Raw genomic sequence first — 26,697 nt, forward strand, 5'->3', positions numbered from 1 at the left:
TGGTCAGCTTTGCTTTGATTTCGTTCTACTTTTGCTTTGAGCTTAGTTTAGTTTTACTTTAGTTTATCTTTCATTCTATTTTTTGTCTAAGATTAACTTTATTTTTATTTTGCTTTAGCTGTGGTATAATTCTACTTTAGTTTTAGTTTAGCTCTTCTTTTGTTTAAGTTTGACTTTTAAATGTATTTAGTTCAATTTAAAGAGGATTTACAATTTAATTACTCATTATACAACCGTTTTTTTTCCTGGCTGTGCAATCTGATTGGACGTGGGTGGATAGCCAACCTGTAGTGTTGCTGCAGTGTTGGTGGAGCCAAAATTTGTTTAAATGAGTAAATCATCATCTGTTGCGTCTTATTACCGTTTCTTGATGAATGATGTTTGCAGAACTGTTGTATAAAAGCAGCCTCACATGAGAGGGAGTGCTGTCATACTGAATATCAGCACAGAGGTGTTTTGATCACAGGCCGCAGAAGATAATGATGTAAGATGACTTAAGATAAGACGATGATATTCAGTATGACAGCACTCCCTCTTGTGTGATCTTGCCTAAATGAAATCTAAGAAAAAACTTAAAACTTAAAAGAAACTTTTATGAATTTGGAAAACATAAGAAATGGAAAGTTATTCTAGTTCCAGGGCTGGTTCTAATGTTATTTAATTTCTGGGTAGCTGCTGTCATTCTCTTGGCTTTTATCTGTCTGGACCTTGACATCCACACACACACACACACACACTCAAACTAACCTGTACGAGAGCGTGGAAGATCTTGAGGATCTGTTTCTGGATGAGGACAGAGAAGATGGTGGCGTCCAGCAGCAGCTGGGTGATGAGCTGCTGGATGCGAGGCAGGAAGATCTGCATGGCTGCCAGCAGCGGCTCCCTCTCGTCCGCCTTCTTGTACCTGACAAACACACACACTCTGTCTCACACCGGCGCTATCAGTGTTTCTAAAATTGAGAGCACATTTCCCATAAATACTGTCTGTCTTGTTCCCCCTGCTCCCTGGAGTTGCTCCACCTGCATCTTCTCACTCAAGAGGATAAACATGTTCGTCACTCATCCCACAGGGTGTCTTCATTAATTTTACTGCTTTTTAACATCTTTCTGTTGACAAACACAATGGAAAATCTACTACTATAATAACCGAAGAAAAACAAAAATTAAAAACCTTTTCTGAGAGCACAGTCTTAATTTCTCAGCACAAGAACAGCACACTGTGATACAATACTTTTAAAAGTTTTGAAACCCATCTTAAAATGTAAAATTCTACATTTAATTGTTTTCCATACCTTTTAACGTCCTTAACCGTTATAATATAACGGTTATAATATAACAGAGGACATTTTACGCCTTTTTTTTACAACTTAGGGACACCTGCTATTTTTAGAAACTGAGCTCATACAAACTTGTATAATGCTGAATAATCATAAACTGTAGGCAGCAAAGTCAAGCAGTTTTGTTTGGGGGATCTGGAAATTTCCACAGAATATGGAACAAAAATAACTCTTCTGAACTACCAGGGACTATTTCCCACTTTCTACAGAATAAATGATTGCTTGCATGGAATAATTCCAAAATACACCTTGGCCACATTAGCTTTCTGTATTTATAATAAATTACGTCTTAAAATTATGAACCTACAGCCTTTTTTAGCAACTACAGGGAACTTTTTTATTGCTAAAAGGTCCGTACTTTAATGATGATCGCCTATTATCCCTCAATAAGTGTACGCTAAAGTGCCAATGATCCACTGGGGACACACGCATGATTTGGATTCTTTTAAGTCGTGCCTCCCCGGTGTGAGGGAGGCGGTTCCCGCGGCGACCATCGGAGCGGTGAGGTGGAGCAGAGGAGCGTTACTCGGGGACTCACTCGTAAGTCTTGACCAGCTGGTAGAGCGCCAGCAGGCTGCCGTACCAGCTGCCGCTGTTCTGGGACTGCAGGTACATGCCGATCTTGTCCACGATGGCGGTCCAGCGGCCGGGGAAGTCGTGCTTGATGATGGCGCGCAGGCACATCGTCAGCTGGGCGCTACAGAGGCAGCGGAGGTGAATTCATATGCACAGTCATTAAATCTGCCGGCCATTTATCAGGCACGCTGTGGCACGCAGACAAAGACAATTCATTATTCACCATCTTTTCAGAGCCGATTTCATGACCTAAAAACTTGATTCCTTCCCGATTTGCAGGGCAGCAACTGACAATTATTTTCACTGCCAACTAAAGAAACCACTTTTTTTTTTAATTATTCTATTAACTATTTATAGGGCTGTAATCATTCATTCACTGCATCATTGCATCAATTATAAATTCTGCCAATTCAACTGCATTAATCAAAACAAAATAAACAGAATTAACTACTCCATATACAAAATGCGTTAGAATCAGACTGCTCAAGATTTCTAAAAAAAAAAAAAAAAAAAAAAATTTATTGTCAATTATGTTTTTGTTTTGTTTTGTTTTTTAGAATAAATAATGCTTAAATAATTCTGTTTTTCACATTTCAGAAGAAAAAGGATAGTAAACATGAAATACTTTTGGCTGAAAGTCCTGGATCAAGTCACTGCCTTGAATCGTGGTTAAAAAAAAAAAAAAAAAAAACTTTAATTTAACCATTCCGAATAAACAAATTAAACAAATTCTGAATCCCTTCCTCAGTCTGACCAGCAGCCACAAAACCCAAAGTGGTAATTTTCCAACAATTTCAACAGAGAAAAGTAAGCAAATCTTAGACCTTAGTGATCTCAGTGAAGAGATCTTAGAGACTCAAAAAAATCTAAATGATAATCAGTTGACTTAATCAATCCCCTAGTCCTTTCAGAAGGCAGGGTCTGGGCAGTGCTGAATGATTTGGCTGTGTGTGTGTGTGTGTGTGAGACTGCGTGGTCAGCGTGGTGGCGGTGCTGCGTTCATGGTACCGTATGGACTCGGGACACTGGATGATGCCCTCCACGATGTGGTCTCTGATCTGCTGCCGGTCGTTCTCGTGGATGTTGAAGGGAAACACGACCTCGCCCAGAGACGGCTCCCGGTCCTGCCAGTACTGACTCACCATGTTCTTCAGGTAGATGGCGGCTGGAAAACAACACACACACACACACACACACACACACACACACACACACACACACACGACATATAACATTACCCGATATGCACTCACCTCGTTACCAAGAGGACTCAAACGTCAGTAACTCAACAACTGTGCTTTTCCTTAAAGGTGAATTGTGTAAAATTACACTGAATCGTCATCGACCCTTTCAACTCAACTGAAAAAAAGGAGGAATAAACAAAATTTCATGGTTGAGTCTACAGGATCTCATCGTTGACATGCCTCACTGATCAGTTTTGTGCTTTTTCAGTATTTTTTGCCAGCCAAGACCTTTAAGTTTTTTGCTACATTTTAAAATCACATGAATTACAGAGTACAAATTTTGCCGTCTCTCTATAAGCATCTGTAACTAAACAGGCGTAAAGTGACCAGTGCACGGTCTGTCAGCAAAAAAAGAGGAGTAAACCGGCTTTATTATCTTTGTGCACTTTTCTAATTAAAATACTCTAAGACAGCCTTTGTCCTCTTTGTCCTTTTGAAATTTCATAATAAAAGCTCACATGTAACAATGTGCTCTTTTCAAAAATCATTTTTACTCTGCACACTTTTTACTTTTACCTAATTTGATTTTTGTACAGGTAGAATCGGCAAATTAACAGTAATGCTTTGGTACTCTTCCACACACTTGGCCTGAAAACGTCTGTCATGCACTTCCTCTTGAAGGGCGCGTTTGTTCAAATCTGCATTATTCCCTCCAGCCTTCCCTCTCCATCGCTTCCCTTCGCTTTTACGAGCGTCGGGTCTTGATCACATCCAGGCAGCCCAGATTTCCGCGGCGCAGCAGGAGCCGCAACACTTGTACATCTGGTTTTGATGCGATGTCATTATATTTACACACTCAATTGTTCATTATCGTTAAATGAGTACTTCATTTAAGGGCAATAATCTCTCGCAAGGGGTTCCGCTATTTTTATGTGCTGGCTCGCTCTGCTTTGAAAAGCTGCTAACACTGAAAAAACAGTCATTAGTTTGATTTCATTTGAGAGTCTTAGTTTCTCACAGTGCTCTCAGTCATTTCAGGGGCTTTTTGACCTAAATGTGCATGTCTTGTTAGTTTTAAAAGTAGTGAGAAATGCAAGGATTAAAATTCTTACTAGATAAGAGGACTTTTGACCCAACAGTTAAGCACACAGAGACTCTCTAACATCCAATTACAAGCACAGCATTTGAAAACTGTGATCCGGCTGAAAAATCATCTCTGTCAGCAGTGACGCTCCGAACGAACAACGGGGATGTTGTTTGCTGGGAAATGCACTGATGTGAGTGAGTTATCTCAGTGTGACCTTGTTTGGCCCTGCGGCACAAATTATTTCAGAGCATGTCGTATCAAACACCAGAGGGGTTTTCCTCTCTCACCTGCCTGGCGAACAGGGAACTCCACCTGCTCCGACACGATGATCTGGAGGAGGGTGGGGGCGAAGTTGATGATCTTGTATGACTGAAAAGACAACAGAGCAGACCAGCGTCATTTCCCCGCTGAATGAAAAACATCACAATTTGTTTTGTTTTCACCCCAGAGGGGAAACTGTCACATTCATTTTCAGTTCTTTTAACATACTCCTCCAAACTTGCACGACAACCCCGCAAATTATCACAGTTTTGACGGGGGACAGATGGGATATTCTGAGTTTAATGTGCCGTGTAATTATGTTGTTTTGCAGCATCTCAGTCTCTCTGCCAGCAGTAATGTCAATGAAGTTGTTATTTAGCTTCTGCCAGCTCATCTACTAAATTTGATCAGTTTGCCAGTGGCTGCATCACTCTACAGAATCCTAATGCCTGAATCCTAATGCCATCTTATGTACATATACTATAATTTCAGGATGTTAGTAATTATCAGTTACAATCAGGAATGAAGTGGAGGGTAAACACAAATAGGCTTATGCATATGCACAACGCTGCCGGTCCCATTTGTGGGTTTGTCCTTACAAATGCACGCTACACATCTCGGCTTCACTCAAACCCACAGAGCTTTATTTTAAATTCTAGTGGAGATCCAAAAGTTTCCAAAGATGTTAAATGAATTACAAGGAAATGTGTATGAACTGATGCAAAGGACAGATATTTCTATTTGTAGGTATTTTCTATTTGATGTGATGGTGCAGCTATAAATCAATGACACCTTGGGGTTGGAGTCATTCACTCAGTGTAAGAGTGATGTAGTTTCAATCAGATGGATTAGATTGGACGTGCCACTGTCACACATTATTGAAAAAAGTGGGGAAATGAAGGGGAAATTGGAGTTTGGTGGGTTAAACTGCAACCAAATTTTAAAAAGAAACTTGTGAAATGCTCTTTACTCCGCAGGCTGTGCGGGTATAGCAGCTTCCCTGCAACACCAGCATTGCGAAAGAGCAACAGCTGCTCTGCTAACGGTGGTTTCAGCCATAGACTGTATGGTTTCAACCTGTGGTCGGGGGGAACTGCAGGGGGCCTGGAGGGGATCCCAGAGGGACCCCGGCAGAAAGACATAAAAATTAGTTTCACTTCTTTTCCCCATTCAACAGAAGTCAACACAACAAGGAAATGTATATATTGTCAACTTAAACTGACTGTGACTTCATTCTGGTAAAGTAAACTCAATGACAAAATGGATCAGGGTGACTGTTTTGATATTTAGGTTTCACTTCCCCCACTGTTGTCAATGCGCCTGACGTTGTTTTGACATTCAGCCACATATTCCTGCGTAAACTTTTAATCTAGCGTCAAATATATCTTGTCAAATGACCTTCCACGGGGTAAAATCTTCTCGTTTATGCGTCAGTGGGCTGATGTGAGTGATTCCTCTTGGCGTGGAAAAGTTGGGGGACCCCTGCCCGACACACTTGCAGCTTGATGGCTGTCAAACCCCAAATCCCATTGTTCTCCGGTGCAACAGCATGAATGTGGGCAACATTTCGCCAAGCTGCCGATCTCAGGCCCGACTGAAACTCCCAAATCAGGGCTGGAGAATCACTAGGCCGAAGCCGAAAATCGGCCCCCAAAACACGGCCTGTCCCGATCCGCACACACGGGCATCATTTTGGGCCGAGACGGGTGCATGATGCCCGGAGAAAACACACAAAATACCAAGCAAACACACACACATAAAAATAAACAACAAACTACTTTCGCTCACCCACCTGATTGAGTTCATTCTCGGCCGCTATCCTCAGGTTGGGATCGATCGTCCCCTTCAGAGCTTGGATTATCCGATTGGGATCCATATGTGTTCAATTACACGGCTACTTCTGTGTTTCCCACAATCACATACATGTACTGCCCTAAATTCAGCCAAGCGTTACGGATCTGCATACACTGTGGCCCGACCAGCGTCAATCCCACCTGAATGAAGGACAACACCTCCGGCCCTCGCCTTCAAAATAAAACTCCAGCCGGCGAACACACGTTGTGAGTGTGCTTAGCGAGCAACGGCGCTGCTTTTATTTTGAAGCCAACACAGACGAACCTCCTCGGTTGTTCTCGCTGCCTTGACGCAGCTCCGTGGCCCTGCCCCGTTTTACCGGCGACCAGCGGTCGGTGGACGTAAAGCAAAGTAAACAGACGATTTACGGTTCCTCTTCTTCGCCTCTGCCGCTGTGCACTTTGTATTTTGCTGCCACCCTCAGAGCTGGAGCGCTCACTGCTGGAAAATATCAGGACTCCAGGTCAAAGAGCCGGTTTCCTTGTATTGTCTGCACGCATGACGCATCTTAAGAGTGCGGTGCAATTTCCACATCACCTCTGCAAAGCATCGTCACATTATTTTTGGCACTGGGTTTGACCACAGTTGCAGCCACATAACATCTGAAGGCAAACATCTTTGTTCTGTATCAAGCTGCATAATGCACACAGTTTACCACTACGATTAATGCACACATTTATTCATAATGCACCTTTAAAAAAAAAAAAAAAAAAAAAAAAAAAGTTCCTAAAGGCACAGATTTTTATATTTCTTGTTTTTCCCATTTCTTATAATTTAGCCCTTCTATTGAGAATCTGGACAGCTGCAGCTGAGCAAACCTCCCCCTGGGGATCTATAAAGAATTTGATTCTTTTGATACTAACAAGTAATTGATCAATTTGCAGAATAAACACAAATATAAAACTTTGCTTAAGATGATGGTTGTATATAATGACTATTTAAAATGGGCCATGAATAGGGCTCAGAAACAAGACTATTTAATCATGAGACATCATTTTCTTTCTTTAAAGATTTTATGCATACCCATCAGAGACTTCAAATTTCAAATCTGCAAGCCTAGTGCCGATATTTTGTCCAGAATGCATCATACTGTAGAGATAGGACAAGGAGAGATTTGGAAAAACGATGACACACCCAGTCTTCACTGCTCATCTCTTTTATTTAGGCACATCAAGGGACCACTTTCATCTCTTCCACAGTAGTCTGTTAGTGCAACAATTTGGCCTTAAGTGTTCAACACCATACCCATCACCAAGAAGACATTCTCTCTCTCCTCCACAAACTTCACATTCACACACGGTTAGGCAGGACTGAATGCATATTAGCATCAAGCAAAGTGCTGATTGTAAAGTCGGTTACAATTCATCCCATAAATAAGCCATTCATTCAATTCAGTAGCCATTCAAAAAAATCTGGTCAGTCATCAAAAGCCATTCAGAAAACAAAGGCACAAATTCATAACATTGCATCAGAGGTCTCAGTGGAATCAGTGTGGGTTTATGCTACAGTACAATTAACAGCAAGATGGACACGTGATCGAGGCCCAGTTGTTTTAGTTTCACAGTCACAAGGAGTCACCTGACCACCACAATCATAAACCACACATTCATGGGGAAATAGTACATCGGTGTAGATGTCAAGCGTTCACAACCCCCATTTCAGATGTAGAGAGCTGCAAATACAGCTTGAAAAAACAATCCATACTATATGTCCATTAACACATTGTATGTCATGAAATGGGCTTGATAATGAAAAGGGCACTGGCATGCAGCCTGACCACATGATATTGAAATGTCACAGTTAATCACCATTTAGTGCAAAGCAACAGTCCACACACTGGCAAAAGTGGGCTGCCTGTCTGGCAGCCACTCAGTCCTGGTACAGGAGGAAGCCGGAGAAGGTGCTGTACTTCCAGGTGCTGCCATAGATGGCGCCACGGTGCAGCCGGAGCCACACCTGATCTCCTTGGAAGAGCGGCAGAATGGCGTGGTTGCTTGCCGTCTCATGGTCGGGGGCTCCGTCGTTGGCGTACGCTGAAACCATCACCTCCTCGTTGCGCATCAGGTTGATGTAAAGCGGCACGTTGATGGCGAGCTTCAGGATGTGGAAGATGAAGACGTAGGTCCCGTTGACGGGGCAGGTGAAGCGGCCGATGTGGGTGTCGTACATTTCCCCCAGGTTGCTGTGCAGCTGGTCGAACACGATCGGCTGGTCCAGGTTGCCCGGAGCAAAGTTGGCGGTGCGAGAGGCGGTGAACGCCACTCGCAGAGGCTGGGACAGCGGGTACAGTTGCATGGGCAGCAGGGTGGTGTGGTGGTGGCCGTGGGGGGTGAGAGGGACCTCCAGGGTGGAGACAGAAAGGGAGTCCCCGTGTCCCGAGTCCACAATGGTGAAGGTTCCCTCGCGGTCAGGGCTGCTCACCTGGGACGAGTCACTCCATCCTGCTGCGGGGTTAAGACAACCCTGAGGTCAAGAAATGAAGCACAACTGTGCCCGAAGCAGTCGCTGGCACAAGCAATTTGGGGTTTTTAAATGGTAGAATACAGGTGTCAGACATGTTGGGTCAGCGGTGCTAATACCTGAATTTCATCAGCACATTTATACTTTCAGTAAGGTGACAATGTATTGCATGGCCAGGCCTGATACTTTGTTAAGAGCTGGGTCCAGGGACAGCAGTCAGACTCATGTATAGTCTGCAGATTTTCATTCCAACAAATCATAACACCAGGGGATTAACAACTTCAACCACAGAGGAGGAACTAATCAGTGAAATCACCTGGTCTAGTGATTAGTTGGAATGAAAACATGCGTCCTCCCAGCTCTCCGTGGCACATAACTGAAAGCACCTGAGCTAGATTATAGTGTCCTCTCTCATCTGTCCAAAATCTGAACAGCTGTGTGCTACTTGTGGCTGACGCTGCATGTTTACATCCTGTTTCTTATCACTTCAGCAAATCACTCTGCACAAAAATGCAGTGCACATCAGTGGTTTGAACCACACCAGATTCTTTGAGCATGCAGCGGCCACTAAATTAAACCAAGTAATTTGAAAGTCTATTTTTTTTTATTCCTTTCAATATACCAGAATTTTACTGAGTTCAAGCATTATAAACGCAAAAAAGTAGCTCATTAAAATGTTCGTCACAGCTACTGCTCTTAAGCACTGTCGCAAGAGAGCATGCATGTTCAGCACATCTTTTGTGGCCAAATCCCGACTAAGCCCTCAATAGGAAATAGGTGAATATTCAGATAACTTATGTTTATAAACCCACTTATTGATTGCGATGTTGGAGAGTGAGCTTGTGTCCTTACCACTGGAGTTATGCCTCCCTCCTCCGCTGCCTCCACGTCTGTAGCCGTGCTGGTATCCAGAGTCCTGCAGGAGGATAAGACCCCAGTGAAAATGTAAAACCCATGCAAACAGGCCAAGCAACTTAATTTTCAGAGGTATATTTGCTGATGAATTAATATCTTAACCTGGTCTTACATTAGCTGGTTTGTAGTATGCATATCTCGCCAGTATATTGGTTGTTTTCTTTAGGATAGTCATGTTAGCTGGTTGGTAGCATGTTTGCATACCGTGTGTTTATGAAGCAAGGCTGCTGGTATATTAACTTTTTACGATGCTGATGTTAGGTTCTGGTTGTGTGCAGAGTCTCAGCTAACATTTTGTAAGCAACAAGGTTGGCTTTTTAGAAGAAATGTTACCAGCCAGAGGCCAAAAATCTACTACACAGGAGGAGTTATACATCATAAGATTGTGTAGTCATGGTACACTGCAAAAAGTCAAAATCTTACCAAGAGTATTCGTCTTATTTCAAGTAAAAATGTCTTACTTCTAGTCAAAATATCTCATTACACTTAAAATAAGACATGATCAGCTCAGAAATTACTTGTCTTTAGACAATTTTCACTTGTTTCAAGTGAAAATTTACTTGAAACAAGTTAAAATTTGCTAGAAACAAGAAACATATTCTGCCAATGGAACAAGCAAATTTTTACTTGTGACACAAGTGAACAAGTAAAAATTTGCTTGTTCCATTGGCAGAATTTGTTTCTTGTTTCAAGCTAATTTTCACTTGAAACAGGTGAAAATTGTCTAAAAACAAGTTATTTCTGAGCTGATCATGTCTTATTTTAAGTGTAATGAGATATTTTGACTAGAAATAAGACATTTTGACTTGAAATAAGACAAATATTCTTGGTAAGATTTTACTTTTTGCAGTGTAGCCGGAGCTGTGAAATACTCTTCTCAGTCTTGGGTGTAATTGATACATTTCAAGTTTCTGATCAGTTTAGCGGACTGTCCCAGGCCTGCACAATCCGCTGCCACTTCAGTCTGGAATTGCAAATTCAGAAATTAAAAATAAAGCTGAAACTTGTGGTAAGCCTAAGTGTACAGTAGCTGGCGGGGCATGGTGGGTGACTTCAGCTGTATTTGTGTTGATAGTAAGTGGTTCAAGGACACCATAAATCACGACTGAGCCTTCTGCAAGTGTCACGAGCCAACCCTACCCTGTAACATTTAGATTAGGTGGCTGATGAATGGCGCTGCCTCTCTGACAGCCCTATAGATCTGTTACAGCACAGCCCGATGTCCTCAAGAGTCAACATTTGTGGATTAGTACATCATTCCTTTGACATTTGGAATTGGGATTCAGTATGAATGCTCACCCTGGAGTATGGCACAAAGATGGCAACATCAAATCCTGTATATTGGTCACAGGATTTCCCATGTCGGAGTAGCAGTAATGCCAATGGCCGTGTATGCTTTTGCTTACCCTTGCAGCATACAGCAGAGGGCCAGAGTCCCTGAGATGAGTCTGGGGGATGAAGGCTCCTCCTGGGGAACAGAGACCGGTGTTAAGCCCCAAATCCACCGCAACAACAGATTAATTTCAGCTGACTTACAGGTGCCATGCTAAGCTTTACAGGTCCCAGTTAAGCTTTAGCTGGGATGTGACAGGAATTCCCTACATGGGACATGAACAGATATCTAGCAAAAGGAGAAGGCGGAGATTAAATACTCAGTGGTGACAAACAGCAGGAAAGTGGAAAGAAAAGCAGAGGATAGATACCTCGATGCCAGCCAGAAGAGCGAAAGGAGTGTGCCAGTCCCTTGCCTCCACGTGCCATACCTCTCACAGATCCTCTGGTGTAGTACGACTGGCCAGAGCGACCCACGCCTCCGCCCGATTGGCCGGGGGACAGGAAGATCTGTCCACCGTTACCCACTGTATAATCAGACTGGTAGACTGTTAAGAGACGACGCAGCACAAAACATCTCAGACAATGTGCGGTCGACGCGTCAACTGATTACGGACTACAGTTTAGCAGCATGACCAAGGATCCATGTACCTGGCTGTGCTTCGTCTTCTGAGGGGGCAAACTCGGGCGGCGTTTGGGTGCTGGCAGTGCTGTACCGGGTCTCAGAGAAAACCGTGGTGTCTGACTTGTAGTTCAAGTCCCCGTTTTGTGGCAGGGAGGTGTTCACCTTGAAGACCTGCAGAAAGAAAAAAAAAGACAGATGTCTGAATAGCCTGGGGAAAAAGCTTGCAACAAAGACCCTTTTGACTTTTGACCCTGACCAATCAACACATGGCGTCTTTTATTATCTGCTGGTGGTTGGGATCAAAAAATTTTATGAAAAATTAAAAAGTCTGATACTCAAACACGGCATAGAGATGTTATTCTAGTCAATAACAGCCAGAAAAAAAAATAAAATAAAAAATACAGACGTTCGACAAAAAAAACTTGCAATTCTTGGATCCAACCATACTGCAGGTTAAAGACCCCATGAAATGACCTCACATGGCCTCTTCTTCCTGTACAACAGTGTCTTATGTGATGACATCACCCTGCACTAATGGATTTAAGGTAAAACTTCAACCAATAAAACCTTCCCAAATCTTTAAACAGCCGCTCTCTCATTCACCTAGCCTTCAAATAAAATTCTCCAAAACTGATATCCAATTGGTTTGCTCTTGCGAATGGTCCCACCTCAATGTCCTGTTTCAATGGAAAATACGTCAAATCAAGAAAGTAAGTGTCCATTAAAAGCTACTTGACTATGATTCTCAAACACGGGACAGAAATCGGGCTGAATTTGTGTTTTCTGACCCAGCACACAGTCAGTAATCTGTGCCATTGAAAACCAAACATTACACCAGCTAATTTTAACAATTAGAGCTTCAACCAGCTGTAGTGTTTGGTTCACTGACTTGACAAGTCTAACCGTTGAATGAAGAAAGACAAACGTAGCATGACTTACTGAGTGAATGTTTTGAAACTGTGTGGAGGTGAGAGTTCGCCTGGTTGGGGGTGTGGAGAAAGCCTGTCCCTGAGGAGGGGTGGAGCTGCACGGTGCCACGCTGTTGCAGGGGGACTGCTTCCCTGAATCACTTACTGGGGTCTGTGGTTTACGAGGAAACAGACAAATGACACTGAGATGTAGATTACAATTTCATCAGCAGAAGCTGTGATGGGACTGAGGCACCAAAGACAAGAAAAAAATAGTAAAGTAGTGCATTGATCAAAAAAAGCAAAAACGTTAAGTCTGAAAATAGCTACATCCTTATGGGGAAAAATAATTTTACCTCAAATTCAGGGAGAATCAACAGGAGAAGAACTGGGTAGTTAGCATTAGCCATCATGGCTGAACAGACAGAAAATGTCACAGTCATGCTCATACTAATTTACTTTTTCCAAAAAAAAACACAAACCTCAGCAATGACCGACCTTCACAAAAAGATGTCACCAAAATAAAATTAATGTGAAAAATAAATGACCTCACAGATTAGTTTGTTCCCTACAACCCTTTTAAAGTGCCATCATTTGTTTTAATTCTAAGTGATCACTTTTCAAAAAGAGGTTTACCCTTTTTCCCCGATCAGATTTCATTTTGCCTCATTATAGTGGAAATTTCTGACATGGCACATCTACAACAGTATAAAAATCATCCATCTCCACATGTGACAGAGGCGGGGAAGCATGCTCCCTTACCCGAGGACGGCTCTTCTCCTCCAGGCTGACAGAGATGGCCGACTCCCTGCGGTACAGCGGAGGCGAAGGAAACGCCTCGCTTTCAGGCAACTGCAGTGGCTCCTGCAAAAAAAAAAAAAAAAAAAAAAAAAAAAAATAGCTACCACTTAACCGTCTCTCAGAAAATTGGTTTAATGAATACGCTGGATCTCAGAGCAAATTCATTACATGAGGTAGGTCTTCTGTGGTGAGTTCCAGGTCGCAGGTCTCCAGACACTGGTCCCCGTTGGTCAGACTGGCTTTGCGCTCCATAAGCCTGGTGGGCAGCGGGGTGGACTGCACGAGGGAATGAGGGTCGACAGATGACATTTCCCATTCAAACCAATAACAAGTGGATGTCAGGCTTAACATGGAGAAAGAGAGTCATGACAGAGCTTACATGCATTGCTTTGGACAGGACATCGACCGGGCTTCTCAAGTCTCTCTGAGCTGTTAGGAGGTTGAAAATACACAGATGACCGAGAAATTTCATGCCAAAAAAAAAAACATCCTCTTGAAATGAAATCAGAAGGATCTGTACTCTCATAATTTCATGGCTGGAATAAAAGGTAAAGCAAATTGTGGATGAGACATCAAGACCTTTACAAAGACAAAGGACAGGACAGGAAATTCTGACAATAGATGCAGCAATATGTTCTAATATATTTTCCCACCCATAATGGCCATTACAATACTGATAAAGATATGTATTTTTTTTAATAATCCTACCACAAAACCCAGAAAGGCCAGTCTTATGCATCGTCTTGAGCGTCATTTTCATAACAAAGATACAGTGATGAGTGCCAATTTCATAATTAGGCAAATAGACAGTAAAAATAACCCTAGACCTGCACAGACACTGCTTTTTGAAGCCGATATAGGTGACTGAATATTACACTGCGTCTGCTTGAGATGGTAAATTTGAAGGGTTTCATCCAAAAATGAAATTAGGCACATAAAAATCAAGCTGGAATCAAATTCACATTGTTTTAGGTTACCGAGCGGGGAGGGAGATCCAGATGCCCGTCTACCCAGTCTGGGGTGGTTGTTAGTGGGAGAGCTCTCACCATCCAGAAGAGAGTCCTGAACAAAACACTGATTTTTAAGCTTCAAAACAACAATCAACACTGACAAATAAAAATAATAATTAAAAAAAAAACAGTTTCATTTAGCACTGTCAGGTATGCGAAAGTGTCTGGCATCAGTGTGTACCTGCATGAAACTGAAGGAACCATGGATCTTTGTCATCAGGTCCTCGAGGTGCTGCTTCCTCAGGACGGGGTCTTTGGGCAAGGCAGATGGAGAGTTGAAAACCTCTACCGGCATTTCCATGTAGACCGCCTGTCAAGAAATTAGGGGACATTACCCGGATGGCTGAAAGTCTACAGACATGTTTACATGCGAGGAAAAACAAGCAGTTCTCTACTCACCGATTTGGCATTCTGCTCTGCTTTGGCTTTCCTCTCTTTTCTCTGAGGAGAGAGAAGATCAGCTGTTTCATTATTTGAACAGTGGAGTTCATTGTGCGATTCTGCACAAGGGCATGCCCTGTAAAGCAGATCATCTCTCCAGTTTATTGTGCAAAAACACATTCACCTGCCCCGTCTTCCCCCACCCTCTCCGATGATTTCACCCAAAGGTGTTGGGAGCAATGAATTATGATAAAATAATCAAACCCATCAATGTGCTTCATGTATCGGCTGTTATGAAACCCAGTGGAAAAATAACTGATGGAAAACACCACAACAAGCTGCTCAGGATCGTAGCCAGCACTGGAAAGCCTGTAGCTCTTGTCTAATTTGTGGTTTTGATGCTTCACTGAATTCTCAGCCCCAGACCATCTTTGTGAGGAGAGCCTGTGCATTCACATTATCGATTTGATGCATTTCACGCCTTTATCCTGCCGTGTGACTGGCGCTACAGCTGTTTGATCAAAGCAGGCTGCTGCACTACCTGTCGTTTGAATTAATACCTGAAGATGCCTTGAAGTTTTCCATTACATTATTGATTTTTAATGTACTCCCTGTACGAGCATCCAAAATTTTGTTATGGGACAATGAAGCTGAAGTGACAAGGAGGAACATTTTAATAACCAACCCCAATGTCCTGCAATTTCTGACTACAATTGACCTGTTTGCTGTCAGCAGAGAGTTTCTTGCTGGCGACCGGGACTTTGGGGATGAAGGCCGCCGCTCCTCTCCATGGTTTGTGGACTCCAGGTTGCGGGGAGGAGGGCCCGTCGGTGAACTCCATATCCCAGTAGTCAGGGGGCTCCCGCTCCTTCACGGCCTGGAAATCCTCCTTCCAGTTCTGAGTGGGAGGAGTCTCCATGTCAGTCAGGTAGAGTCTGTTGAAAAACTGCCATATCACCCACAGAGCATCAGTGGATCCTGGTGTACATGCTCGTGACGCCACGCGCAGCGCCCAAATACATCTTAAAACCCAAATGTACAGTTGTTCTTACCTCCTTTTTGGGAACTTCATTTGTTTTTGACATTGATAAAGCTGATGGGAGCAAAAACAGAAATATAAATCTGCAATTAAAAATATCCAAACTATGCAGTCAGTGTGGCAACATAAGCAGTGAATTCAGCACTTCAATGAGTATAACCAAATTTTTTCTTACTAGTGTGGCTGGTTGACGTCAGCAGCGTGTCTGGAGTGTTATTTGGGGGAGGTGGAAGACAACTGAAGTACTTGCAGTCCAGCAGCCTGGTGAGCTCCTCTTTCATGAGCTTAACTGGGAAGATTCAAGTGAATTAACCGGAAATCATCATCTCGGGATGCGGTTGACAAAGCCTGGAAATCTGCATGTACTTTTCATACTCACATGTCGATCCAGCCACCGGCTTGTCTTTTCCCTCCAGCAGGTCCAAGTAGACCAGAGCCGCCTGCTCCATCTGTTCTTCTAAACTAGAACAGACGTGTGGAGGAGAAAGAAAAGACATCACCGAGTCTCAAGGCTTTCTGACACTGAAAATCTTGCCACTGCAGTATTTTTGAAGGGGTTGTCAGTAATCTGTGATAACTGACAAGCAGCGGGAACGGCACAACAGTAACAGGACTTCTGCACAGCACCGCTCCTGCAGCAGAGATCCAGGTGTCTAGTGGAAAGGTGACACATAAATCCCTATGCAGACATGACTTTGGGTCCCGGGATGAGCTAAAACTTGTTAGGTCTCTGTAAAAAGCCTTGAGATAACTTTTGCTATGATTTGATGCTATACAAATAAAAACTGAAACTGAAACGATGACCGCGCTGCTTTGTCATTTGCCTTTTTGGCTGAAATACAGCATCTTGCTACTTTGGTTTGCAGCACCATCCTCGCCTCTAGCAGAAAGGTGAGGTGGGAATACGCTGAAATGCCAACGGGTGGGGGGTTAGTGTTCCAAAACCAATATGGGCCGGACAATGAGTTTTTAAACTACAAATCTCAGCACCTAGTGAGGTAATTGTTGCATTGATCAACAACCCTATCAACCCTCCGCTGATATATTATTGTAATTTTGTGCTGCACGGCAGGAAAAATCCCTCTCCATTAAATCGACCAATAGTGGCAGCCCATCTGCAGTCTACTGCCACGATGACAAATTATATGGAGATAAAAACAGAGGAACAGTGACAAAAATACAGATAGTGTGCAACAGAGACCTCAGTCTGTTATCCCTCTTGACTCCCAGCAGGGCGGCGAGCTGGATGAGGCTGTGAAGCTGCTGGGCCGGGATGTGCGGCGCCTGGTTGTGTCCGGCCAGCAGGTCCCTCCTGACGTGCTCCTGCTGCAGGCTGTGGAGGAGGTGCTGCACCTGGAGCACCGTGCTCAGCCTCCTCCTCTCCGCCTCCACCTTCACCACCTGCTCCTTCTTCGCAGCCTTCTTCTGGGCCCTCAGCAGCTGCGGACAGGATGGACCAGAGAGTTTGCACTGACCTCTGTTTACAGCAGCAGCCATCACTGAACAATTCTCAATGTATGTAAAAGCGTGCACACTTAACCGTGATCAACAGAGAGCTGGAGCACTAACAGCTAAATTCTGCAAACAGGATTCAAAATACGTATGTTTAGCCAGTCAGTTGTGTATCAGGCATGAATTGCTGCCATACAACACAGATCTTCAACATAGCATGCACATCAACTTTTTCAAACCCATGCAAACTCTAAACTAAACCGACTTGGCAAAAAACAAAATCCGTCATGCTCCATAGAACCAGTGCCGGGTAACAAGAAGCAGACAGGATGTCAATACAATAAGCGATCTCTATTGTCTTGTTTGGCCTTCTCTAGAGGATACAAAAAAAGGACTTTGAACAATGCAGGAAACAATGCAGCAGATACAACCAACTATTCTTGGCCTGCCACCATGACGGTGCCAACGCACGGCTAACTCTGAGGCCACAAAGTGAAAGAAAGGGCTGGTAAATGAATCAAAATGGCTGAAGGTCAGATATTTGCGAAAAAAAAAAAGATCTTACATTCTGAGTCAAACCGTCCAGGGTTTTGTGCAGCTCCCGTGCGAAGGCCAGGTTATGCAGCACCTCGTCGTATTTGCTCACAGCCTCCTGGGGAAGGTCCAGACAAACCCATGTGAGCCACACAAGAAGCATGCAGGTTATTTATACTCATGATTATCCCTCGGGCACTTTTTACCATCTGATCTTTGTTTAGCATCGCGCCCCGTTTCAACCTCTTCTCGTAGTCTTCCAGTTTCAGCTGTGGGCACAAAAAGACACACCGTAAAAATACAGATGCCCTGCTGTTCCTCCATCATCCAGCTTGGAAAACAAAAACACCCCTGCTCTCTAACCTGTGACCGTCCTACCTTCTTTTTCTCCAGGTTGCGGATCTTGTGTTTCAGGCAGATGAGGCCGTCCTCTATGTAGGTCTCATAGCCATGGTAGGACGTGGAGACCTCCAGGTTCAGCTGGAGAGCGCTCAGCCCACCGGGAGAGCCCATCTTTGGGCTACCGGTCTCTGGGTTCTCCTGGCTGTCGGTAGCCTCCTCTAGGCGCTCAGGTGGGGGGGAGACATCCAGGGTAGGGGAAGGAGACAGCTGTACCATGTCGGTATCCTCGCTGCAAGAGACACCTTTACATGATCATTTGTGTAAAATTTAAAAAAAAAAAAAAAAAAAGGCTATGTCATTTCTATTCCGTGCAAGTGCAACAGGGAATAAAGATGCTGCTGAAGCCAAGCCAATGCAAGAGCCTCAATAGAGCTGGACTCTCCCAGCTTGGGCAGTCGCCAACCCCGTGACACTGCATTTATACCGGCCGCTGAACAGTGTGCTTTCTCTGGATGAATCATGAAACCGGCAGACGCAGAAAGCACCAGGTCATAACACCAACAACAACAAACAAAAAAGAAAAAAAATGCAAGGGAAGAGGTGCTTTTTATTTGGACACCCCTCCATAAATTGCATTATCCCCCCCATGTGCATTCATTTCAAGCATCTCGTCCGTAAATCACACAGCTCACCCTGCAGCAGTCGGATGGAGCGGATTATCTGCAGAGGGGATAATTGCCTATAATGCCCAATTAAAGATTGGACACGGGATTAATCGTGCTGCAATTTGTGCACCGATATCATGCAATCGATCCGCAATCATCCACCCTGCGCTGCACACACTGAAGGACAAGACGCTCACATATGCCACCACAATCGCTTTTTTTTTTTTTTTTTTTTTTTTTTTTTTTTTTTAGTTGAATCACTGAGATGCAATTTCAGTTTTAGACGGAGTATATCCCACCATTTCGACAACAAAACGCCACGCCAAGAAAACAGCTGACCAACCTCGTGTCTTTGGCTTGGATGCGTGGAAAAAAAAGCTTCACGGGAGAGGCGCTTGACACCCAAAAACCCCCGGAGTGACCCCTCTCCAAGCCGACTTGACGTGATGTTAAGTTTGCAGAGGCCACGCCGGTGTCAGCTCATACCTTTATATACCCTTCCAGCCTGAGACATGCTCCACGGGGGGCACAAATCCACCCTGACCACATCCGGTGGCACCTGTCACGGCTGCGTTACAATTCCCATATTATTCCCTTAGACACTCAAAGTGCGCCTGTCACACTGAACAGTATATTGTGGCCACTTTATTTCATCTCAAATTGCATTACAACAATATTCCGAGGAAGTTCAAACTCCCTGGTGGTCTCATTTATTTATTTCTTTATTTATGTAGTCTATATCCCATGGTATAGCTGGAATATTCCTAAAATATTCCTGTAAGGATTTAAAGTTGGTTACTAAATCTCTTATCTTATTTAATCTTGTATGGTAGCCTATTATTAAAATATTCTCCAAGTGTTTCTACTGGGAATTGAGAGTTTGTGGTGCTTAATAGTGATTTTGAAATATTGTCAGTCTCCCATTGTGTTACTGTAATATTCAGTTTGTTTTTGCTTCTCAGCAACTTTGTTTTTTAATCTGTTTTGGTTAATTGCTTTTTTTTTTTTTTTTTTTTTTTTAATATTGCTATGACAGTGCGTTGTTAATTGTCGTTTCATAGTTAGCCTACTCTTTTTTTTTTTTTTTTTTTTTTTTTGGTTCCACCTTACCACAGATATTCATAATGATATCTGGATGGAGGTTTACATTGTATTTTAGGTATTTCAGTTTAATGATTTTAAAATAGCCTATATTTTCCCCTGACAAATTCATATTATTTGCCAGTAAAGCTCATGACACGTTTCATGTTCTGTCATGTTTTTCTTTCTTTTCTTTTTTAATGATTCCTATTCTAATTATTGTTATGTTTGTGTGTTTTTGTGTTGACGATATTGACGCCGTTACGCTTCCTGTGGTACGTTTCGAATGCATCCCGGGATCGTCGCAGTCACTCCTGCCCTTGAGTTCCGCGTTAACTAACACACCGAAATTAAAGTGACCGATTTTTTTTTTTTTTCTTTAGAAAGTGTTTTACAGTACGGGCACAAGGCTTCACAAAATAATCGAGCTCATTCTGGCAGCGGATCGTCCCTCAAATTACACGTTCACGACGCGCCGGTTCACGTGGGACGAAGACACGGCGCTGGACCGGGCGCTGTTGCCATGACAACGTAAACAGCTGAAGTTTTATCTCCAGGACGGTCGACAACCCGGACAACTCTGTTAGCAAACTAAATTTTAAAAACTGATCATCTGAAGTGGATTTAGTTTGGTAAGAGAGACACGATGAATCCACCGCACGACTCCCTGCTGAAATACGACAATCCAGTTTTGAAGACCAGAAGCACAGACAGCAGTTCACCAAGGGTGAGCTTTTTAATCATTTATTTTATTTTATTTTATTTTATTTACTTATTCGTGTATTTTGCTTTATTTTATTTTATTTTATTTTATATTATTTTATTTACTTATTCATGTATTTTGGTTTATTTTATTTTATTTTATTTACTATTCATGTATTTTATTTTATTTTATTCCCTTAATCATGTATTTTGCTTTATTTTATTTTATTTTATTTTGTTTTATTTACTTATTCATGTATTTTGCTTTATTTTATTTTATTTTATTTTATTTAAATTTTATTTTATTTACTTATTCATGTATTTTGGTTTATTTTATTTTATTTTATTTTATTTATTTTATTTACTCATTCATTCAGCGTTAACTGATGACTGAAAAGTGAAAACTAACGCTTCAGTTACTAGCTAATGTTAACCAATAGATGTTATTCTCTACAATTTATTTACACATTGTATACAATTTGATACATAACCCTCATGAGTCCAGGTGTCCCTGCTGGTTGGAAGGATTTTTATTGGTCTAAAGAATTTTTTTTTAAATTTCAGATGAACTAGATTAGCAATATATTTTTTCCCCACAGCTGCCTCCTGTCAGTGGCTCTGCTCCTCCTCCTCCTCTTCCTCCTGACCCCAGATCAGCCCAAGCCGGCAACACCATGCAGCAAACGCAGAGAATCCTCAATGCCATCCTGCCACCGAGGTACAGTTTGTCCTCATCAGTGTTTGGCAGCAGTGAAAGGCTGCTTGCAGAGCTGTAGTGGAAACATCGCTCCATGCATGCACCGCCTCTCAATGTGTTGCTTTCCACTGCAAGTGAACACGGCTCTCCATCGAGGGCGTTGTGTTCAGGCTAAGTTGCTGCTGAATTTTATTCGTGGCTCTATGTTTGTCAGCCGTGCAACCTACCACCACTTTAAAGACCACATTCACTGCTGACCATTGAAATTTGGAAAGATTTAACCCCTGCTATTATCAAACTAATTTTTTTCTTTCCTTTCACAGGGAATGGATGCAGAACGGCCAGCTGTGGGTGCAGCAGGTGTCCAGCACGCCATCTACCCGGGATGACGTGGTGCGCCTGGCGAAGCAGCTGAATTTGAAGCTGCAGCAAAGGCAGGCCAGAGAGACAGGCATCTGTCCCATCCGCAGGGAGCTCTACTCCCAGTGCTTTGGTGAGGAGACTGTCGGGGAGGAGGGGGTCAGGTGGGGGCGTAGATAGAGATGTGTGTGATCACTAGGGTTACTTAAGATTTTGTATGAGTTTTTTTTTCAGTGAAGTCAAATCCACCATCCACATCCACCCTCCAGAAGGTCCCTAGTGGTTTTATTACCTCTGAGCATGACTCGTTGTATGTTGGAATGGCCCAGACACTATTCACCACTATCCAGGGTGCAGCTGCTTCAAAATGCCGCTGCTAGACTCCTGGCCGGCGCTCCGAAGCATGAGCACATTTTTATCTTCACACCGGCTACCTGTCCAGCACAGAACTGACTTCAAAATTCTGCCATTTGTCTATCGGGGCCTGAGTAAGCAGATACGCCGATAAGCCCCTGCCTATCTGTCAGATCTGTTGCACCCCTGTGTCCCACGTGGTTCGCTCAGGTCATTGGACCAGCAGCTGTTATCAGTTCCCAGAACTAGACAGGCACTCAGGGCCGCTCAGGCTTTCTCAGCGGCAGCCTCTAAACCCTGAAGAAACCTCAATGGATAACCTCAATAACCTCAGTCTCAATTAAAAACATATCTATTTTCACTGGCTTTTCTGGCTTAGATACAATTTTCCATTTTATCATTGAATGAATGAATGATTGAATGAGTTTATTTCGGTACATTTCAAAGACTGATTTCTCAGTTAGACTATGTAACCGAAAGGGTGTAGGTAGAAGCAAATCTTATGTAAACCTACCCCTTTTACCTTACAAAATTACACTCGTCACAATAAATGCAAAAAGAGCAAAGCACAAGAATTTGAAATGAATCGTATCAGTAAACTTAAATTTCCCATCATAGCAAAAATAAAGAATAGCACAGCGCACAACCTGAAAATAACAGTACAGAATTGCATTGCATTCAGAATGAATGACTTTAATTAATCTGCTTGAATGGCCTAAGTTGAATGTGATTTAACGCAACACTGATTTTGTTTTTAACCTCAGTTTTTATGGCTTCATTTGTTTTAAACCAGTGTAGTTTTGTTCCAGTGTCTTCATTCTTATTTGATGCTGTGCACCTTGTCTTAATGTTAGTGTACTGATTTGTTTTAGCTTATTTTTTATCTGATGTTTTCATCTGTCTGACATTGTGCAGCACTTTGGGCAATGCTTTGTTGTATTTCAATATGCAACAATGACTGATGACATTGCTGCATGCACATAAATCTCTAATCCAGCCAGCTCATATCCATTGGTGAAAGTTAGAATTAGGCTTCCTTCCACAAGCAGGCAGGAGAATAGGGTCACCGTGCTCCTATTCTCTAATGAGGGCTCACATTCACCCTAGAGTTCTCATATTCTGCCCGAACCCGACCCGACCCGACCCGACCCGACATTTTCGGGTCGGGTCGGGCCTAAAATTTACGTGAATTGGGCGGGTCGGGTCGGGCTTCGGGTTCTGTGGGGGATTTTTTTTATCGGCCGCGGCACCTGGGCACCATCAGTCGGCATCAGGCGGGCCGGCCGCGGCACCGTCCGATACCGCGCCCACCCGTCAGGTCTGCCGGATCTGACAGGTGAGCTGCCTGATGCTGGCCTGTGCCGCGGCCGGCCCGCCTGATACCGACTGATGGTGCCCCGGTGCCGCGGCCGACCGGCTCTGCTAAATAATGGCGAATTTGGCGATTTTTTTTTTTCGGGCTTTATCGGGCTGTCGGGCCTAAAGTTCGGCTAATTAGTCGGGTCGGGCCGGGCCTCGGGCTGGCCCAGTCCGGCCCGGGTCGGGTCGGGTCTTAATTTTCAGGCCCGATGAGAACTCTAATTCACCCCCACCCCCCACCCCCAATTTTCTATGAATGATTTCAGACGAGCTGATCAGACAGGTAACCATCAACTGTGCCGAGAGAGGTCTACTGCTGTCACAGGTGTGCAACGAGAGCCGGAGGACCATGGCTGCCTTTCAGACGCTGTACGAGAGCAGCGTGGCGTACGGCTTTCGGAAGGAAATGAATGCTGAGAGGAGCAAGGCTGACATGGAAAAAAGAGTAAGCTTATACACACGGATACATGTGTGAATTATGCCTGCATCAACAGTGTAAATGCATGAACGCGAAGATCCAGAATTTGCCGTATCACATGCAAACCAACTGCAGTTTCAGGTCGATCACAGACCAAAGGAATATAATTTTCACCACAAAGGTGTATTTCTGTTTGGTGTCCAGCAGAGAGCGCTATTTCTCTGAAACGGTGCAATCTCCCAGTGTTCATTTAACACACAGTGCGTCTTCTTCTGTGTGGAATAAACTGATGTTGGTGGCCTCTCGCATGTCTAGATCGCTGAGCTGCAGAGAGAGAAGCAGGACTTGGAGCAGCAGCTGAGCGAACAGAAGGCTGAGTGTGAGGCAGTTCTGACCCGCGAGAACGAGAGGCGACAGATGGAGAAGCAGAGGCGTGCACAGGAGATTGAAGAACTGCAGAGACACAAACAGGAGCTGAAGGTGAAGTGATTCATAACTCCATACAGGAAAAAAAAAAGTTTAAAGTTTAAATTTTAAATGGGGGGGACCGGCCTGTTCTCATGTTGCACTGTGGTTCCTCTCTTTAACTCTCCAGCGCATTGATATCTTTTATTCGTTTTTTTTTTTTTTTTTTCAGGTCCAGCTGGAAGCAGTCGTTCTCTCAAACTGACTTCCACACCATCCACACAGTCAAAATCCAGTGAATGCATGTGAAGTCGAGCTATTTTTACATTTAACATCCTTATGGGAGAGCTGTTGCATCCTGCCAGTGTTTGTGCATTCACAAGCTATAACAATACCACTAGGTGGCAGCATCATCTCAGTTAAAAAGCCACAATTCCATGAGGGAACAAGATATAGAGCAGGATTGCATTCAAATTTGTTGCCATCTGAGTAAGTATTATATATAAACATGAAAATCTGTTGTTGTATTTTGGCTTTACTGGAGAGTTTGTAGGTGTCCCAAGTCAGATCTGAACTTAAGACTCCACTTTCAGCTGCATGCAGGTGAGGAAGTCAAAAAGCAGAAGTCTGGTTGTCACTCTTCACGTTTTCCAAGCTGACATCTGGAGGAAACACTGAAAAGCCCTGAGTTTTGTCAGTGGATTTTAATTTTAAGGCTGAAAATTGCTGAGAAAAATTGTTGAGAGGAGTTCAGGCCAAATTGTAATTTAGCAGTGAAACAAAGGGAAATGCAGCTTTTTCATTGGCGACATGTTGAAACACTTTGAGACGCTGAGCTGCTGCTGAGTTTGGTTGTATTTCTTTGTTTACCTGTTTATGCAAATGATTTGAACCAGCATCCTTTCACTGTATATGAAAAATACCCGTTTATCTCATGTAATTCTGCTGAGTCTTTAGGCGGCAGCTCCACTCAATTTCTGAGCTGAGCAGCCACAAGCAGCTGTATACACTTACTGTTTTTGTTTCTTTTATTGAGATAAAAATTCAGTCTGCTGCTGTGCGAGCTTCATTTTCTATGCTTCAGTTAATACTTGGATTATTTCTGGAGAATAAATTCACAAGGCTTGCATGACAGGAAAAATAATGATTATTATGCATGTCGCTTACCTGGAGGATAGTTACGGTTTGATTTTGTTTTCTCAAGTTATTTTCTCTTGAACAATCACTTTGAACATGACAAATGATGTTTATTGAACAAGTAGAAAGTACAAGCGTGTATAAAAATACAAACTTTGCTTTTACAAATGAAGGGCAGTGCATCTCTCTATGCAAAGCGACCATATCTGGACAGACAGGCTACTAAAAGGTTATCCTTTCTACTTAAGTGCAATTCTACTTCACATGCTAATACCACTTCAACAACGAGAAAGGAAAAGGCAAACGAGCACAATCTACGTCCATTTGGATATCTACTCAGAAGCCATACGTATACACTGTGGGTAAACTAAAATGAGTAAATACAATAATTGGAGAACAAAAGTATGCAATCAATACAGTCACTTCCACTGTGTTCAGTATACGGCTGCACTGTCCATACAGAGAAGAGCAAACAGATGTGGTAAAAATAAAATATTTCAGAGATAACATAAGTTAATAAATACAGTATTAGGGAGGATTTGTAACAGACAATCCATCCCACATTATGCTGCAACACAAATTAAAGGAGTCGATGGGAAAAAAAAAATCCATGTCAGACATTTTGTCCATTTAGACACATAACATTTGACAAACTGAGGTGCAGTGCTGAGAGTAAAGCTTTGACGCTGAAACAAAAGCTGCTTTTTCTTTAATGGTGCTACAGGCAATTTGGTTAAATATACTGGATTATTTACATCATTCACTGACAGTGCTGCACCTTGGATCCTGAGAAACTGGGGTGCAGCACCAGAAATAAACTTGATACTGTAAAAGCAGCTCTTGTGTATCATGCTACAGTTGAATTTACTGATTTTACGGCAATTAATGACACTTCAGTTGCACTGAGGAGAGCGACGCCACCCTCTGGTGAGAAACACTACAAAGTGTCATGAATCTGTACACACAGCTGAATCCAGATTCCTGATTCATTCACAAGAATAACGGCAAACAGAAATCTTGAAACAGAACAAAAAACCTTTTCATTGTAGAAATGCTAAAGGTGTGTCCGGAGACAACCAAACCCTGAAATCTGATCCAAAATGAATCTGCACCACCTGGACAGATCTACCTGAAATGGTCAGTCTAATCAATCATTGCTAATCAAAGTGTTCGGACATGGTTTAAATACAGGACATCAAACCTGTGACATGAGCATTACCTTTGCTTTTTCTTTATTCATTTATATACAAAAATATATATATATGTATATTGAAGCTGTACATCACATCAATGAGGCAAATTGAAACAAACAAACAAAAAGTAACGCCGTGTTGAAAGCTCATGCAGTTCCCATGCAAAATACTTATAGCTTTGCGGCAAGTGAGTTCTGCAAACGGCTGCAGAACTTGAATAAACATTCCT

The 26,697-nt window shown here is 43.0% G+C and overlaps 3 protein-coding genes across 8 annotated transcripts in view; 1 reads left to right on the top strand and 2 right to left on the bottom strand.

Annotated features, from left to right (window-relative positions):
* Positions 1 to 6,479, bottom strand: part of ipo8 (importin 8) — a 33,624-nt gene extending 27,145 nt beyond the window's left edge. For 2 of the 4 annotated variants that reach the window (XM_030046066.1, XM_030046064.1), the window contains exons 1-5: positions 6,238 to 6,479; positions 4,472 to 4,553; positions 2,922 to 3,078; positions 1,876 to 2,034; positions 748 to 904 (exon numbers count right to left, since the gene is read on the bottom strand). In XM_030046066.1, coding sequence (XP_029901926.1) covers positions 748 to 904; positions 1,876 to 2,034; positions 2,922 to 3,078; positions 4,472 to 4,553; positions 6,238 to 6,321 — 639 coding nt within the window. In that variant the 5' untranslated portion in view covers positions 6,322 to 6,479. The remainder of the gene's footprint in view (positions 1 to 747; positions 905 to 1,875; positions 2,035 to 2,921; positions 3,079 to 4,471; positions 4,554 to 6,237) is intronic. The other 2 variants (XM_030046065.1, XM_030046068.1) reach the window with 2 other exon arrangements.
* Positions 6,480 to 7,437: 958 nt separating this feature from the next.
* On the bottom strand, positions 7,438 to 19,264 carry caprin2 (caprin family member 2). 3 transcript variants are annotated; one of them, XM_030046360.1, is made up of 21 exons: positions 19,107 to 19,264; positions 18,135 to 18,387; positions 17,963 to 18,025; positions 17,788 to 17,874; positions 16,972 to 17,210; positions 16,150 to 16,232; positions 15,946 to 16,059; positions 15,784 to 15,824; positions 15,450 to 15,629; positions 14,750 to 14,791; positions 14,532 to 14,660; positions 14,318 to 14,402; positions 13,720 to 13,769; positions 13,509 to 13,616; positions 13,302 to 13,403; positions 12,571 to 12,711; positions 11,658 to 11,802; positions 11,438 to 11,554; positions 11,081 to 11,142; positions 9,612 to 9,675; positions 7,438 to 8,743 (listed from the first exon to the last, which is right to left on the bottom strand). In XM_030046360.1, the coding sequence occupies exons 2-21, from the start codon at positions 18,372 to 18,374 to the stop codon at positions 8,169 to 8,171; spliced, it is 2,667 nt and encodes an 888-aa protein (XP_029902220.1). In that variant the 5' UTR covers positions 18,375 to 18,387; positions 19,107 to 19,264; the 3' UTR covers positions 7,438 to 8,168. The 3 variants fall into 3 exon arrangements, with proteins under 3 accessions (XP_029902220.1, XP_029902219.1, XP_029902218.1); XM_030046359.1 differs by having other exon boundaries at positions 11,438 to 11,533; positions 15,450 to 15,677; XM_030046358.1 differs by having other exon boundaries at positions 15,450 to 15,677.
* Positions 19,265 to 20,489: 1,225 nt separating this feature from the next.
* On the top strand, positions 20,490 to 25,559 carry LOC115355402 (axonemal dynein light intermediate polypeptide 1-like). The gene is made up of 6 exons (XM_030046187.1): positions 20,490 to 20,570; positions 21,124 to 21,263; positions 21,566 to 21,735; positions 23,582 to 23,760; positions 24,049 to 24,213; positions 24,371 to 25,559. The coding sequence occupies exons 1-6, from the start codon at positions 20,490 to 20,492 to the stop codon at positions 24,401 to 24,403; spliced, it is 768 nt and encodes a 255-aa protein (XP_029902047.1). The 3' UTR covers positions 24,404 to 25,559.
* The last annotated feature ends 1,138 nt before the right edge of the window (positions 25,560 to 26,697 follow it).

Source organism: Myripristis murdjan, chromosome 23 (assembly GCF_902150065.1).
Source record: "Myripristis murdjan chromosome 23, fMyrMur1.1, whole genome shotgun sequence".
Taxonomy (NCBI): domain Eukaryota; kingdom Metazoa; phylum Chordata; class Actinopteri; order Holocentriformes; family Holocentridae; genus Myripristis; species Myripristis murdjan.

Excerpts from the sequence above, each read along its gene's own strand:
- caprin2 (XM_030046358.1), bottom strand. The coding sequence starts at position 18,374 with ATGGTACAGCTGTCTCCTTCCCCTACCCTGGATGTCTCCCCCCCACCT. Across the intron at positions 14,792-15,449 it reads TCTCTGCTGACAGCAAACAG|AGAAAAGAGAGGAAAGCCAA; the intron begins GTCAATTGTAGT and ends CTCTCTCCTCAG. Across the intron at positions 12,712-13,301 it reads AGGAGAAGAGCCGTCCTCGG|ACCCCAGTAAGTGATTCAGG; the intron begins GTAAGGGAGCAT and ends CGTAAACCACAG.
- LOC115355402 (XM_030046187.1), top strand. The coding sequence starts at position 20,490 with ATGAATCCACCGCACGACTCCCTGCTGAAATACGACAATCCAGTTTTG. Across the intron at positions 21,264-21,565 it reads AATGCCATCCTGCCACCGAG|GGAATGGATGCAGAACGGCC; the intron begins GTACAGTTTGTC and ends TTCCTTTCACAG. Across the intron at positions 23,761-24,048 it reads AGGCTGACATGGAAAAAAGA|ATCGCTGAGCTGCAGAGAGA; the intron begins GTAAGCTTATAC and ends TCGCATGTCTAG.